This window comes from Rhinichthys klamathensis, unplaced genomic scaffold (assembly GCF_029890125.1).
Source record: "Rhinichthys klamathensis goyatoka isolate OS25496 unplaced genomic scaffold, OSU_Roscu_1.1 h1tg000103l_1, whole genome shotgun sequence".
Taxonomy (NCBI): Eukaryota; Metazoa; Chordata; class Actinopteri; order Cypriniformes; family Leuciscidae; genus Rhinichthys; species Rhinichthys klamathensis.
This window is the reverse complement of record NW_026606642.1, coordinates 5,752,706-5,766,596: the sequence shown is the minus strand read 5'-3', so window position 1 is coordinate 5,766,596 and position 13,891 is coordinate 5,752,706. Positions and strand designations below refer to the sequence as shown.

At 38.5% G+C, this 13,891-nt stretch overlaps 1 protein-coding gene across 1 annotated transcript; it reads right to left on the bottom strand.

The window, feature by feature from the left end:
• Nucleotides 1–1,888: 1,888 nt before the first annotated feature.
• LOC130087029 (SLAM family member 9-like) lies at nucleotides 1,889–8,848 on the bottom strand. Its single transcript, XM_056253229.1, has 6 exons — nucleotides 8,754–8,848; nucleotides 4,010–4,380; nucleotides 3,486–3,803; nucleotides 3,164–3,277; nucleotides 2,672–2,751; nucleotides 1,889–1,942 (listed from the first exon to the last, which is right to left on the bottom strand). The coding sequence occupies exons 1-6, from the start codon at nucleotides 8,846–8,848 to the stop codon at nucleotides 1,889–1,891; spliced, it is 1,032 nt and encodes a 343-aa protein (XP_056109204.1).
• Between the last annotated feature and the right edge of the window lie 5,043 nt (nucleotides 8,849–13,891).

The window sequence follows — 13,891 nt, the reverse complement described above, 5'->3', positions numbered from 1 at the left end:
AATCTGACCATGGAGTTGACTTTGGCGGAAAGCTGAAAGTGATTGCTGATAGGCTGTCCCAATCAGTGGTGCCTGCACAATCCAATCACGTTTGAGAGGGAAACAACAAATTGAGGGTGTCCGAGATTTTTTTTTTTTACTTTTTTTTTTTTTTACTCGGGTACTCACGGTTATGGATAGAAATGTATTGGAGTAAAGAGTACAATATTTGCCTCTCAAATGTACTTGAGTAAAGTCATGAGTACTCCCCAAAAATGATACTCGAGTAAAGTACAGATCCCTCAAAATTGTACTTAAGTACTGTACTCAAGTAAATGTACTCCGTTACTGTCCGGCTCTGGTGATCTGACAGTTTTAGTGAGGTTTGGAGTCACACTGAAACTGTCGGTCGGTTTTCTTCAGAAATGTGGTTTGATCTGTTGGTGGACGAACATCTTAGGTGAGAAAATGGGCATTCAGAGCTGGTGTGTTTAGTTTGTAGGTGAAGAGCTTCTTCCTGTCATGCTTTTTAATCTACACAAACATGTTCAGAAACTGAGGGAGAAAAGCAATACATACACAATGATCACATAACACTGCCATTCAATAGTTTAGCTTGTTAAAGTTATTATCTTTTGTTTTAGAAATGTATACTTTCATATTACGTTAGTAAAAAACAAATTTTTTCCATTCTTGTACTCAGTTTCCACTGAGGTGCTTTATTATTACAGGTGAAAATATGTCAACAGCTCCACTTATGCATGCAGTTATTTTACACAGTTTTCTTTTTCTGTTGTTTATGATCTGACTAAAGACATTTCTAGAGGTTTATTTAGTAGAATCTCACGATGGTGAATGACTTACTGCAGGTTTGATTTGTCCTGCATGCAAAACCAAAGACATTGATATTATTATAATAATCCCTGGATATTCAAACTGTAAATGTATGTAAATCAATGCAATGTTTTTAATTACAGTAATGGAATTAATTTCCCGTTGATAATCTTCATCAGGGCTTTAAGGTTTTGTGAAAATGTGCAATGTCTTCTTGGACATATGAATGCAGTGTATGAATCAGGATGTGGTTTGTAAAGTTGTTGAAGGTCTAGAGACTCATGTATGTTTAGAATGAAAGTGTGAATCAATGATGATCTTCTGCTGTTTGTTTGCATGTGTTACATTTACCCAGCAATACAAACCCAGCGAGTAATCAACTGTAATTTTAAAAGCATTATTTAATACGCCTATAGTATACTTATATAGAAGATGCTCTAGTATGCATTTGGCTAGTATGCTCATATTATCATTGTGTAGCCTACATCTCACCATTTTCACTTGCTGGATGATAAACAGGTGAAAAACATCCCACAGACTTGCATTGAATGATGAACCTGAGCATATCTGGAGACTAGAAGAGGTCGACTCGTTTGTTTTCTAAAATGACTAAATTTATACATTGGTTCCATTCTAGAATTGACAAAAACAGGATATGATCTTTATATATAATGTGTGTGTGTGTGTGTGTGTGTGTTTGTGTGCGTGTGTGTGTGCGTGTGCGTGCGTGCGTGTGTGCGTGCGTGCGTGTGTGCGTGTGTGTGTGTGTGTGTGCGTGCGTGCGTGCGTGTGTGTGTGTGTGTGTGTGTGTGTGTGTGTGTGTGTGTGTGTGTGTGTGTGTGTGTGTGTGTGTGTGTGTGTGTGTGAAAAAGTGTGTTAAGAAGCTGCTGCTACTCTTGCAGGAAATAAGTAGGCTACTGAAAGTCCTGCGTATCAAAGCATGAGTCGCTATGAGATCATTATGCATATTCCCTTGAATATCAATCTTAATACCATAGACTCGATCGTCGTGGAAGTTTCCTATAGTGAAATGATCCCACAGCTGTATCAGCCTACTTTATATTGAAATATTGAATCATCTTCTCCTGCTGACAGACACATACTCCACGTGACTCTCCTCTTCAGCGCTCTGTGAATAACACATCACACAAGATATAATAAGATATTTCAAATGAAAACTAAAAACAAATATTAGCATGAACTGCAAAGTCCTAACTATGTAAAATCATAACAACACTAAGCTGAATGTGAAAACTGACAATTTTGTAAATACCTAAATAACAATAGATTAATATTGTATTAATATTAGCCTGAACTGTATGAATCTGTGTCTGAATACAGTTTGAGTTTCTTCCTCCATATAAAATTTAGTTTATTTTTTGTCCTTTCTTTTGCACAATTATACGGTTAGTTGTATTTTATTAGTTTTCCTCTGCTGTCTGTGACACTTATAACATTTGATTAATTTATTATAATAAAATATCTTGCAATCATTTTGTGTTAATGAATTGTTTTGAAATGTAATACTAGCTAGTAATATGTAATGTGATCAATCATAATATGAAAGTAACATAATCTGTTAAAATAGGAGCTACAATACACTCCTTTTAATTTACCTCTGTGTTACATCAGAGCCACAAGATGATAAATCAACTATAGATTACTTTTACTGAAATGTTTTATACATCAACAATACAACATTAACAGTAAAATAGCTTCTTTTGGAACTACAATAAATAAAGAAAATATCTGATGTGTGATGATGATTATAGAAACACAATCACACACTGATCTCCATCTGACTCACTGCTGAATGAGACAAACACACACAACAGAAACTAATGATAAATGATCTTACCGATGTTTGTGTGTTTCTTTCATAGAACGATGGATGAAGTGACATAACAACAGAAGTTTTCTCATCTTCACGAATCTGAACTGCTTGAACAACAGCAAGAGATTAAAACTACAAATCTAGATCTGTTTTATTTTTTACAACATATGTGTGATTTAGGCTGTCAAAGTTATTGCACACAATGACTTAAATATATTTAATACTGAAATTTAAAAAATGGCAATATGGAATTTGACATTATTGCTTTTCACACACAAAACATCATTATTAACAGAGAAAAAGTAAATACAGAATCAGTTTTTGTGCGTGAGACGAGTAAAGAGCTGCTCAGATCAATACAACAACCAATAACCAACATTATTTAACATTACCTACATAAATACATATTTAAATATTGAATTATAAAATCGGCTATCAATTGATAAACATAATTTAGAGTAGATTTTATTATTTATTATTATCTGTTAACACTTGTTAAAAGCAGGAAACTCTTGCCTTCTCGATCAGTTTCTCTGTGTTTCCAGCAGATCCAGAAGATCCAAAATCCAGCAACAATCATCAGAGATCCAGCAGAGATCAACACTATCAGAGACACTGAGACTGGAGGAACTGAAGGAGAGGAAAAGAGAGTCATTAATGTGAGTGAATGCATGTGTGATCTACAACAGAAGACAGAGATCAGGGGTGCGTTTCCCGAAAGCATCGTTAGCCAACTATGGTCGCAAGTTCCGTCGTTACCAATAGAGTTCAATGGGATTTGCGACCATATATTTGGCTAACGATGCTTTCGGGAAACGCACCCCAGGTCAGTAAACACACACATATATCATCAGTGCTGCTGTACCTGCACATGTGTGGCAGAGTGTGTTGATGTCCAGATGTGTGGTCTGGTTGCTGATGGGATTGTTCAGCACACAGCTGTAGGTGTTTTTATCCTGATATTCCACCTCCAGAGGTAGAGAGAGACTGATGCTGAGATCACACACACTGATGCTGGACAATACACTCATTCCTGCGTACCAGGAGAGAGTCACATCACACACATTCAACACTGATGAACACACCAATGAACATGATGATGATGATGAAGAACATTGTGAAGAGTTACTGATGATGACAGGAACAGGCAGACGAGCTGAGAAACATGAGAGAATAAACAGAAATGTGAACACAACAATCAGTCTATTTTAGGTGTTGTGAATTGTAGTTTGTGTTGAGTGAGTGTTTAGTGCGCTAACTGTCACTGAATGTGTCTTTCAGTTCAAACTAAACAATTATTTAATGTATAAATGTATGTAAATAGATTATGTACAAGTTTAGATAAATTACGTCTCCACTCACCATAGACAGAAACATTGAATGTTTTTGATGTTATTGTCGCTCCAGTTATCTCTAGTTGATAAACTCCAGTATGTTCAGTTGTGGTGTGTGTGATGGTCAGAGATCCAGTTTGATCGTCCAGCTTCAGCCTGTCTCTGAATCTCCCATCAGGAACATTATCATATGTGGAGACGGTTTGCTTCTTTTTATTAATTTTAGCTATGAGAGACTTTTCAGCTCCATATTTCCACAGTATATCTTCATATTCTTGTATTTCAGTAACACCAGTGTTTAGAGTAACAGAATCTCCCTCCATCACTGACACTGAATCACCAAACACACCTGATGAACACACAGATTTTACACAGAGGTTTTCTGATGGTTTACAAAGCCTGAAATCAGTTTTTCTTGTTTAGATGTGAAGATCCAGAACAAGGCAGAAACACAAAACTAAATGAAAGGTGAGATTTAGTTTGTTGAAGCACATCATGTTTAACACATATATTAACAGATCAGGGATTATGATTCTAATCTGTGATTAAAACATTAATCTACGGTTCATTTTGTCCACAATGCGGATTCACCATTATAATTAAACATCATCAATCATTATCAATAATATTCAATTTCCTTTTTACCAGAAACTTTCTCTCTGACATCAGTGGTTGTTGATAAAGGAAATAATGTGTAAAATATGTTTATAAACTGCTAATGTTACTGAGAGACTGTCAGAAAACATTGCAGCAGCGCTTATGAATTGCCTGGAAATATATTTATAGTATGTATCGTATGGACTGATATGGCAGCATAATTTATGAAAAAAGGAAAGACAACCAGCTTAATGTTAGTGTCTTACCACAAGAATTGTATTATTATTATTATACTTTTACAAATGCCCATTTTAAAAAAGCAAATACAATGCATTGGATTTTCACACAAAATATTCTAGGATGTTTAATTCTGTACATTAAAAACAATTGCATTAACTCCAGATCCTTCATTAAGGATTTTACATTAAAGCATAGCAATCATAAATATAAAGTAAAACCAGGATCAAAATGATTTAAATGTAAGTCTGCATATTTTTAAACAAAGTTTGGTGCAACCGATTTAGTAGATAAACCTTGATTTAATCTAGATTGAAGCTTAATCCAACAGATCCTTAATCTTTAATTTGTTTTCAAATTATCGGATAGAGGAAAATCAGTGTTTAAAGTTATATCATTTATCAAAAATCAATACATAATAATTAGCCTATTGCAGATTGAAAATACAAGTTTTACAGTGCTGGATATTTTTAGTATATATATTTTTTTTTCAAATATATGAGACCTGCACATTTTGACTAATGAATTTCCATGACTTTTGTAGATGTTTATAATTTATATATATATATATATATATATATATATATATATATATATATATATATATATATATATATACATATATATATATATATATATACATATTTTAAGAATTAGAGACCTGAATTCAAAGTTAGTAGATTTCACAATATTCATGATTCATTTTAACAGCAGATAAAACTCTAATTTGAACATTAGCAGCCACTTTATTCCTCAGAAAAAAAGAAAAGAAAAAAAAAAAGTATTAATAACTCACCAGTCAGACTCCAGCAGCAAAAACAGAACAAAACAAACATGTGAGACATTTTCTCCAGTAGTTCAGTGTGTGATGAAAAAGAGAGTTGACTTAGTTCAATGGCTAAAAGTAGAAGAATATTGTGTGAATTGTGGACAAACTACATTTCATGGTAAAATAGAGAGTAACTCTAGTGATTTATTTATCAGTTCTTAATTTTAGTGAATGGAAAAACAGTTAAAATCATGTATGATCACACATTACGTTTTTTTTTTTTAAAGCTCTGCTTCTGAGGCAAACTGAGACCTGTGGTTTGTTTTCTTCAGAAATGTGGTTTGATTTGGACAAACATCTTGTGTGTGTGAGAACGGGTATTTAGAGCAGGTGTGTGTTTAGTTTTTAGGTGAAACGCCTCTTCAAAGCTCTAGAATGATTTTTTTGTCCTGTCTGTTTGGCCTTGGCGGAAAGGAGACTGTTGAAGGACTTTCAAGGACAGCAAACCAAACCATACATTTATTAAAAACATAAAAAGCAAAACAAACCTGATGCACATTTTTTGTTCTTAATTTTCCAGAATCTCGCTGTATTTTTACATCTTGCACTGATGTATGTGCACGCACCTGGCATTGTAAACACGATGACTTCCAAACTCGTAAATACAAACTTCCAGCAAGGACTTGTAAGCTCCATGATATGATCCTTGATATGATATGAAGTTTAATGATGGACCTTGATATCTCTCAATAATAAACCATCTCTAGATTCAGTGTTTTTACCAGATCCCAGTGAGCAGAGTTTATTGAAAGTAGTGAACACTTTTGAGTTTATGTGTATATGAGGAGGGGGGTGTATATGAATCATGATGTGGGTTGATGTTTATTAAGATTCAGGTCATCCACGAGACTTGTGTATGTTTGTCTGATGAGTGAAAGTGTGAATCAATGATGTTCTTTTGCTGTTTGTTTGAATTATGAATCTCTACCAACAATCTTTATGATCAATACAAGAACATTTACACAGTAGGCCTACTTTCCTGTTGTGTATATATTATTTTTTCCACTATAAAAAAAGAGGGTTATATATTCTGTGTCTGTCATGATTCTGCCCTCCTGTCCTTGATTTTTCTCTTCTTGAGGCAGGATCATGACAGAATCATGTTTTGTGTGCAAGCACATGGTCTTGTGTTTTGGCCATGTGCTTGTGTTGTCTCCCTTGCCCCGCCCCCTTGTTATCCTCGGTCTGTCCCTTATCACCTTATCTGTATCACCTGTTGGTTGTTAGTTTCTCTCTATTTAATCCCCTTGTGTTTGCTTGTCCTGTGCCGGTTCATTGTTGTACATTGTGAGATTCTACCCGAGAGTACCTTGTAGAAAGTCTTATTGTTCTTGATCTCGTATTTGCTGTCTGTTAGTCTAGTTTTGTCAAGTGTTTTCTAGTTTAGTAATCCCTCGTTCGTATGGTAATCGTACTCGGGCCCGGTTCATGGCAACCGTGCCTAGTGTGAGTACACCCTTTAAAGGGGGGGTGAAACACTCAGTTTCAGTCAATCTCATGTTAATCTTGAGTACCTATAGAGTCATATTGCATCCATCATATCTCCAAAAAGTCTTTAGTTTTATTATATTTATAAAAGAAAGATAGGCTGTACCGAGTCTTTCCGGAAAAAGCCGAGGGTGTGGAGGCGTGCCGTGTGGGCGGAGCTAAATAATCACGCCGAATAAGTTACACGCCGATAGACACACACACAGATATTTGAAGCAGTTCTACTCACCGCCTGCGGTTCCAATGCAAGACCGTTAACCTTTAGTGTTAACTGCTCCATCCTTGAGAACTAAACGATTAGCAAATCCGGCTTCGAACTGGGCTTTGTTTATAAAAAAAAATAATTCTCGAAATGCATGGAACAGACAAGAACACTTGCACAACTGTGTTGATGTTCTGGAAAAACAAACTCCATCCACTGGTCCCTTAACGCTTGATTCTTTGGGAATCTGTGCAGTGTTGTCTTGGCAACCAAAAACACACTTCTTTAGTGACATATTGCAGCGCAGCCGATGCACAGCGCTTTGATGGGCATAGGTTACGGCAAAGTCCTTTTAGGCAAGTCATGCCACTCGGCCGCCATCTTGGCAACGCCTCCGGGCAGCTATTTCGGACTAACAAGACCAGGCTCCTATCTAAATGAATGGGCAGAGACCCAGAACTGCACTTTCACTGGTCACCGGGACATAAACTTGCGGGAGACTCCCGGAACTTCCGGGAGACTTGGGATGTCTGATATTTACACAACTAACAAATCAAATCTGCCGCCTTTTCAAACAGTAACATATTTTCCGCTGTCGCAAACCTCAACTGTGCGCATGCGTCGGTGGAACCAGACGATAGGCTTAAATGTTTTCCGGCTTGACTGTTAAAAGCAGACGATTGGCTTTCCAGCGGGAGGGGCGGGGCATGTGCATACAACCGCCATCTTTGGCGTTACGGGTTTTCCCTATATAGTTGTATTAAGGATTGGGGAAGTGGCATGTCTCTAAATAGTCTCTGGTTACGGCTATCGCTCTACAGCTGCGCGCGCGCCCTTCCGAGAGAAGTGCCCTTAGGACCGTATAAGGAAATTCCAGCGCATCTGACGTCATACGCGCCCATACTCGAAAAAAACTTTCCGAAACTTGTGACAACCAGGAAGGAGTATTTTGAGAACAGAAATACTCAATCAAACGTACAACTTAATTTTTGAAACTTTGTCCATGTTTAGCATGGGAATCCAACTCTTTAACAGCGTAAAAAACTCACTATGCATGAAATAGCATTTCACCCCCCCCTTTAAGGAGACGTGCTGTTAAGTGGCAGACTTATGATTTCCCCCTGCTGGTGAATGAATAAAAAGTCCCTCAGATGCACATTGTAGGAGGGACCTGAGATATATCAAACCAGAAGATCACAGAGACTGAGGATATCACAGAGATGTGGGCTTTTTTGACCAGAAAACAACCAGCAATCACATGTAGCCTATACTAAAAAGATACTGAATCCACCAGAACTCAGCATTAACCACATATTTGCTAATTGTATGCCTATTCGTTTATCGAGCACATTTTCTCTGATCTTGATCTCGAGGTTCAACTTTGTCCCTCTCTTGAGAGTTAGCTGTTGAACAGTTTACCAAAACACATGATATGTCATTAGAAGTCCAAGCACTAAAGGTGTTGGAACCGTATAGATGCTCCATTCAACCGGACACGTCGGCCCGTCCACCATCTTGGAGCGGTCAGCACGTCGTCACTCAGTAAGAGTCAATGATGCCACAACAATGTGCATCTTCTGGTTGTGAAACCACCAAGATTTAAATTCCCGAAGAAATTGGATAACCTTTTACGGGTAAGTATTTTTATGTATTAACTCATTACAGATTTTTATACAATGGTAACTTTTTAATGTCATGTTAGTTGTTGCCTTGCCTTCGTCTTGTATTGCGATAGACAGTAAATCATAGAGACCAGAAATTTGGCACGATGGTCTCTATGATTTCCAGGATGAAAGGTTTGTTTTCCCCCTCCAGAATAATTGAGTTAAGCCCTACAATATGTATATCTACAATATCGCTATGTGTTTGTAACCCAGTAGGTTATAAGTATGTTGTTAATAAGTTACCTCAATTTCTTAGCTTGTATTTATGTTTAATTAAGAGATAAAATGTGTATTAACCATTCATCTTTGTTTGTGAGTATACGGTATTTGTTCCTTTAAGAGCGCGCGTGCATGAGATACAAGTTTGATTGAGGTGTACATGTGGAAAACGTGGCTTTAACCATCATGTTAGGTGTTTGATTATTTTATTGGGTAATGTGAATTAAGTCCCGCCCTCACTGGTGTTTTGTGTAATGTGAGTGGTTGTTCGGGAGATGAGAGTTTTTTTTTGACAAGCGCGAGAAGAGTGAGAGAGAGGAGAGAAGATATTGTCAAGTGCAGCCGATTTGAAAAGAGACTGAGAGATTGGGGTAACAAAAAGCTGTTTAATCGATAATCCATCTGATTAAAACCCTAATTGTCCATAGTAACGTGTGTAAGTCACACAAATTTGAGTATAAGGGTTATTTTGTTTGTAACTGAGTTCTCCGTGTATGTTAGCTCAACATCGCGGGGTGTTTTTGTTTCGTTTGTGATACAGATCGCCTATACGGACAGTGTTTCAAGTTATTTGAACGGTAACTGGTGACAGACTCAAAGACTGAAGTCACTTACTTTAGGTGTTGTTTGTTGATTTTTGTGAGGACCACGTAGTGCTCCGTTTTAACGGGAGAATCGGGAGTTTGCCGGCCGTGACAGGAGTCGGTGGCCCGTCTTCAGAGTGAGCGCAGCCGCGCAACGGAGGACGATATCCCGAGGCCTACTACTGTGCAGAGGAGTCGTTTGCTCTTATTCAGAGAGCCCGCAGCAACGACCAGAGGAAGATTTCCTGAGTTTTCTTCAAGTGCAGCTGAGTCACTTATGGTTCCAAACTGAATTCAGGTACCTGTGTAATATTGTTTTTCCCCCGCTCAGGAGAGTGAAGCGGCCAGTTTTGTTGTTTCAAAGGCCACCACGTACCCCAGCAACGTCTCAGGCCTGCAACGGTGTGTGGGGACTAATTGTTGTGTGTGTGTGTGGGCCCACAGTGTTTTGTTTATTATTCATATGTTGTTATTCAGTGAACTTAAAAACTGTGATTTTTGTCCTTTTCATCTTTAGTGAATGTGTGACATACACATTCATTAATTTAGACACTTAATATATTGCCTATTCAGTGTGATATTGTGTCTATTGGTGATTTTGAATTATTTACATACTGGTACTTTGTTTATAAACAACTTTAACTCTCATTTTATTTTATACAAATTAAATTCTTCACATTTTTGTTACTTTCAAAGAGTTTTTATTCCTTCAAAAATAGTTTATACCAGAGTGTTTAAACATAATTGAGTATAGAGTTTTATTATAATTTTCATTCAGGAGAATTAATTCAGTTAGTGACATCAGAGGGGCCTAACTTCAACATCTGTAGGCATTCAGTTCATGAATCTGGAGCGCTGTCCTACTTAGTTACAAGAAAGACAGGTAGGGGGCGCTACATGTTCATCCGAGATATGCACATTGCAGGATGATCCGGGATCCATACGGGCCAGCTGCCCCCCAGTTCGGAGCGCATGTGATTTGCAGATTAATTGCAAAGTTAATCATCATAGAGTGAAAGTTTATCATTTGCATGTGTTTTTATGTCCTGTCAGTTGAAACATCAAGCGCAAGAAAACTGTGTGCTGTTTTTTTGTGCGCGCACACAGAGCCGCGCTGACAGCAAGTGAACACCGAATTCAGTTCTCTTGCGCTTCTTTTTGAGCTTGAACAGACCCGTGCACGTAAAAACTAGTCAAAACGAGTATCCTCATAAACACAAGTCGGTTATGTGTTGTAAACAACTGAGAAAGAAAATGAATGCGTATCATTATATTGGATCTGTGCAGTCTTAAAGTGACAGCAGCCTAATATTCTGTACCTGCAACTGTTTATCAATGTTAATCAAACAACAAAAAAAGAGAGAAAAGGAATTTGTAGCTTTAACAAAGTAACAAATAATTTGTTAATTAATTATATTTACTTTATACAATGAACACTATGCAGTATGCTGTACCTGAAAAACATAAAGCACTGATTAATTGCTCCTAATAAATACAAGCAGTGAAATAAGCAGTTCAATCAATATCACACAACTGATGATCAATGTAGAAAAGTGTAATTATCAAAGGATTCACCTTTTGACTGTTACTCAAGCCAACTAGCTGTTCAACTCAGTCCTTAACAATACTGTAATTTTAATAGGCCTATGTAGCTGATTTCTAGTTATGATACTAGAAGATGCTGTAGCGGTGGGCAGTCGTGGCCTAATGGTTAGAGAATCAGACTCGTAATCCAAAAGTTGCGGTTTGATTCTCAATACAGACGGGAAATGACTGAGTTGTCCTTGATCAAGGCACATAACCCCCAAATGGCTGCTCTGGGTGTATGTCCACTATTCGGAGTGTGTGTGTGTTTGTTCACTACTCCTAATGTGTGTGCACTAACTTGGATGGGTTAAATCACATAAATTATGTCGTAGAATAAAGCGTGAAAGTGTCATGAGCTTGTGTTCACCAGAGACCTTATTTCAGCCATTCAATCAAAACCACATTCAAAAAACCCATTGACTTCGGGACAATGGAACTGGAAGAGCTAAAATGCAACTCTGTTGGCTCATCTGGTTGGCTCATCCTACAAATATTCTTTAAAGGCACACAGAGCTTATCAGTCATACCATATATCTAATGGGCAGAGCGAATAATAAAAATCTCCCACAAATACCTAACCTGTTCTGACCTTCTCTCCACACACCCATCAACACCTTCAGCACCGACCCTCCTGCACAACCTGGAGCTGAACAAGCTCAAAACAGTGGAGATGATTAGCCGCGTTTCCACTGTCGGGCCAGTGCTAGGCCAGGGCTTTAAACGGGCCGTGCCGGGCTAATAGCCTCGGGCCAGTAGCACCTGGCTTGCGTTTCCACTGCCGGGCCAGAAGCTCCACAGCGCGTCACTAAAACACGCCCCTAACACGCATCTCTGGAACAACGTCACACTAACCCATCATTTCACCAACAAATGGAAGTTTTATCAGAAAACTAATCAGAATGAAATCACTGGAAAGAGCGTGCATCGCAAAACAAACATGATAAAAGCGGCGGTTTGCTGGCATTTTTGTTGTTTACTTGAATATTTAAAACCCAAGCATCGATGTTTTACCACAGGTTTACAATAAAAAGTGATACATTGATCATAATGAATTAAGTTATGTCAAAATTGCACATTAGTCACACAGAAATAAATTACCGTTAGGTCTATTTCACAAAAGAAAGAGGACACACTTACTTATTCAGTCGAGGCTGTTTCTGTTTATTTGGTAGTTACAGGACAAATATCACATTTAGAAAGAATGATAGCCTACTTTCTACAAATATAGCACTATGCCACCAAAAACACGACCTGCGGAGCTTTAGCACTCTCTCGACTCGGCTATATTTTCAGTCAGAGAAACAGAGGAAGCTCCCGAAAAAAAGTTGCTTTTTTATGATAGTCCGGTATATAAAGAGCGAGACGTAGGCTACTGACAGATAGAATAAAAACATGATTGTGATAGCCTTATGATTGGTCTGATTTCTTCAAGCGTTCACCATGTTTTTTTACTATGCGTATCTTCAAGCGTTTACTATGTTTACTATGGTAATGGTTAGCGCGCAATGCGCGCATAGTCTTTTGCATCGCGTATAAATATTTCTACCTTATACGGTGATCAGAATCCACATCGGATCACAAACAGAAGGCATTCAAACATGAAAGTGAGTTAAACTATTTGAAAAGTAGCCTATTTAATGCTGACAGAATCATCCAGCGCTGTCGTCTCCAGACTCAGGTAAACCCCGCCTCTGTTCGTAACCACTCCTCTAGCCCGAGCTGGCCCGCTTTGGCCCAAGGTATTCGACGGGCCAGAAATCCTGGCCGTTGGCCCCGAGTAAGCCCCGATCAAGCCCCGGAAGTGACAGTGGAAACGCGACTGGCCCTGGCACGCACTAGCACGGCCCGGCCCTGGCCCGTCAGTGGAAACGCGGCTATTCAGTGCTTCAGGAGAAACACGCCAACACTCCCCCACTCACCATTATGAACAGCACTGTGGCAGCAGTGGAGTCATTCAGGTTCCTGTGCTTGAATTGGGACAGTCACATTGACTCCATTAGAAGCTTTCGCACCGATAGTTCTGGGAACTTAGTTCTAGGAACTAGCCACCAGGGTAGTTCCCCGAGAACTAATTGTGTTCCTGGTTGCATTCACACGTCCAGTAGGACCTTTATTTTGACAGTGCTGAAAACGCCAGAGCCTGAGCAAACAAATAGTACTCGCATTCTCCATCAACGCGCCAAAATCCGGCAACTTCCGCCAATAGTTCTAGAAACTTAAGCTCTAGGAACTTATAGCCACCAGGGTAGTTCTCTGATATGGTTTCCCTAGGAATGTTTTCCTGGTTGCATTTGCAATCGTTCCTAGTTCCCGCGTTGCAAACACGCCAAAATCCGTGTATTTCTGCTAAAAGTTCGAGGAACTATGAAAAGGTTCCTCCGGTGCGAAAGCCATATTCTGACAAAGGCCCAGCAGAGGTTGTGCTTTCTCCAGCTGAAAAAGTTCAATCTGCCACAGGAGCTGCTGATACAGTTACTCTGCAGTCATTGAGTCTGTCCTCTGC

Excerpts from the sequence above, each read along its gene's own strand:
- LOC130087029 (XM_056253229.1), bottom strand. The coding sequence starts at position 8,848 with ATGGTGGACGGGCCGACGTGTCCGGTTGAATGGAGCATCTATACGGTT. Across the intron at positions 4,381-8,753 it reads ATGACATATCATGTGTTTTG|GCTTTGTAAACCATCAGAAA; the intron begins GTAAACTGTTCA and ends AACTGATTTCAG. Across the intron at positions 2,752-3,163 it reads CAGAGAAACTGATCGAGAAG|TTCAGATTCGTGAAGATGAG; the intron begins GCAAGAGTTTCC and ends TTGTTCAAGCAG.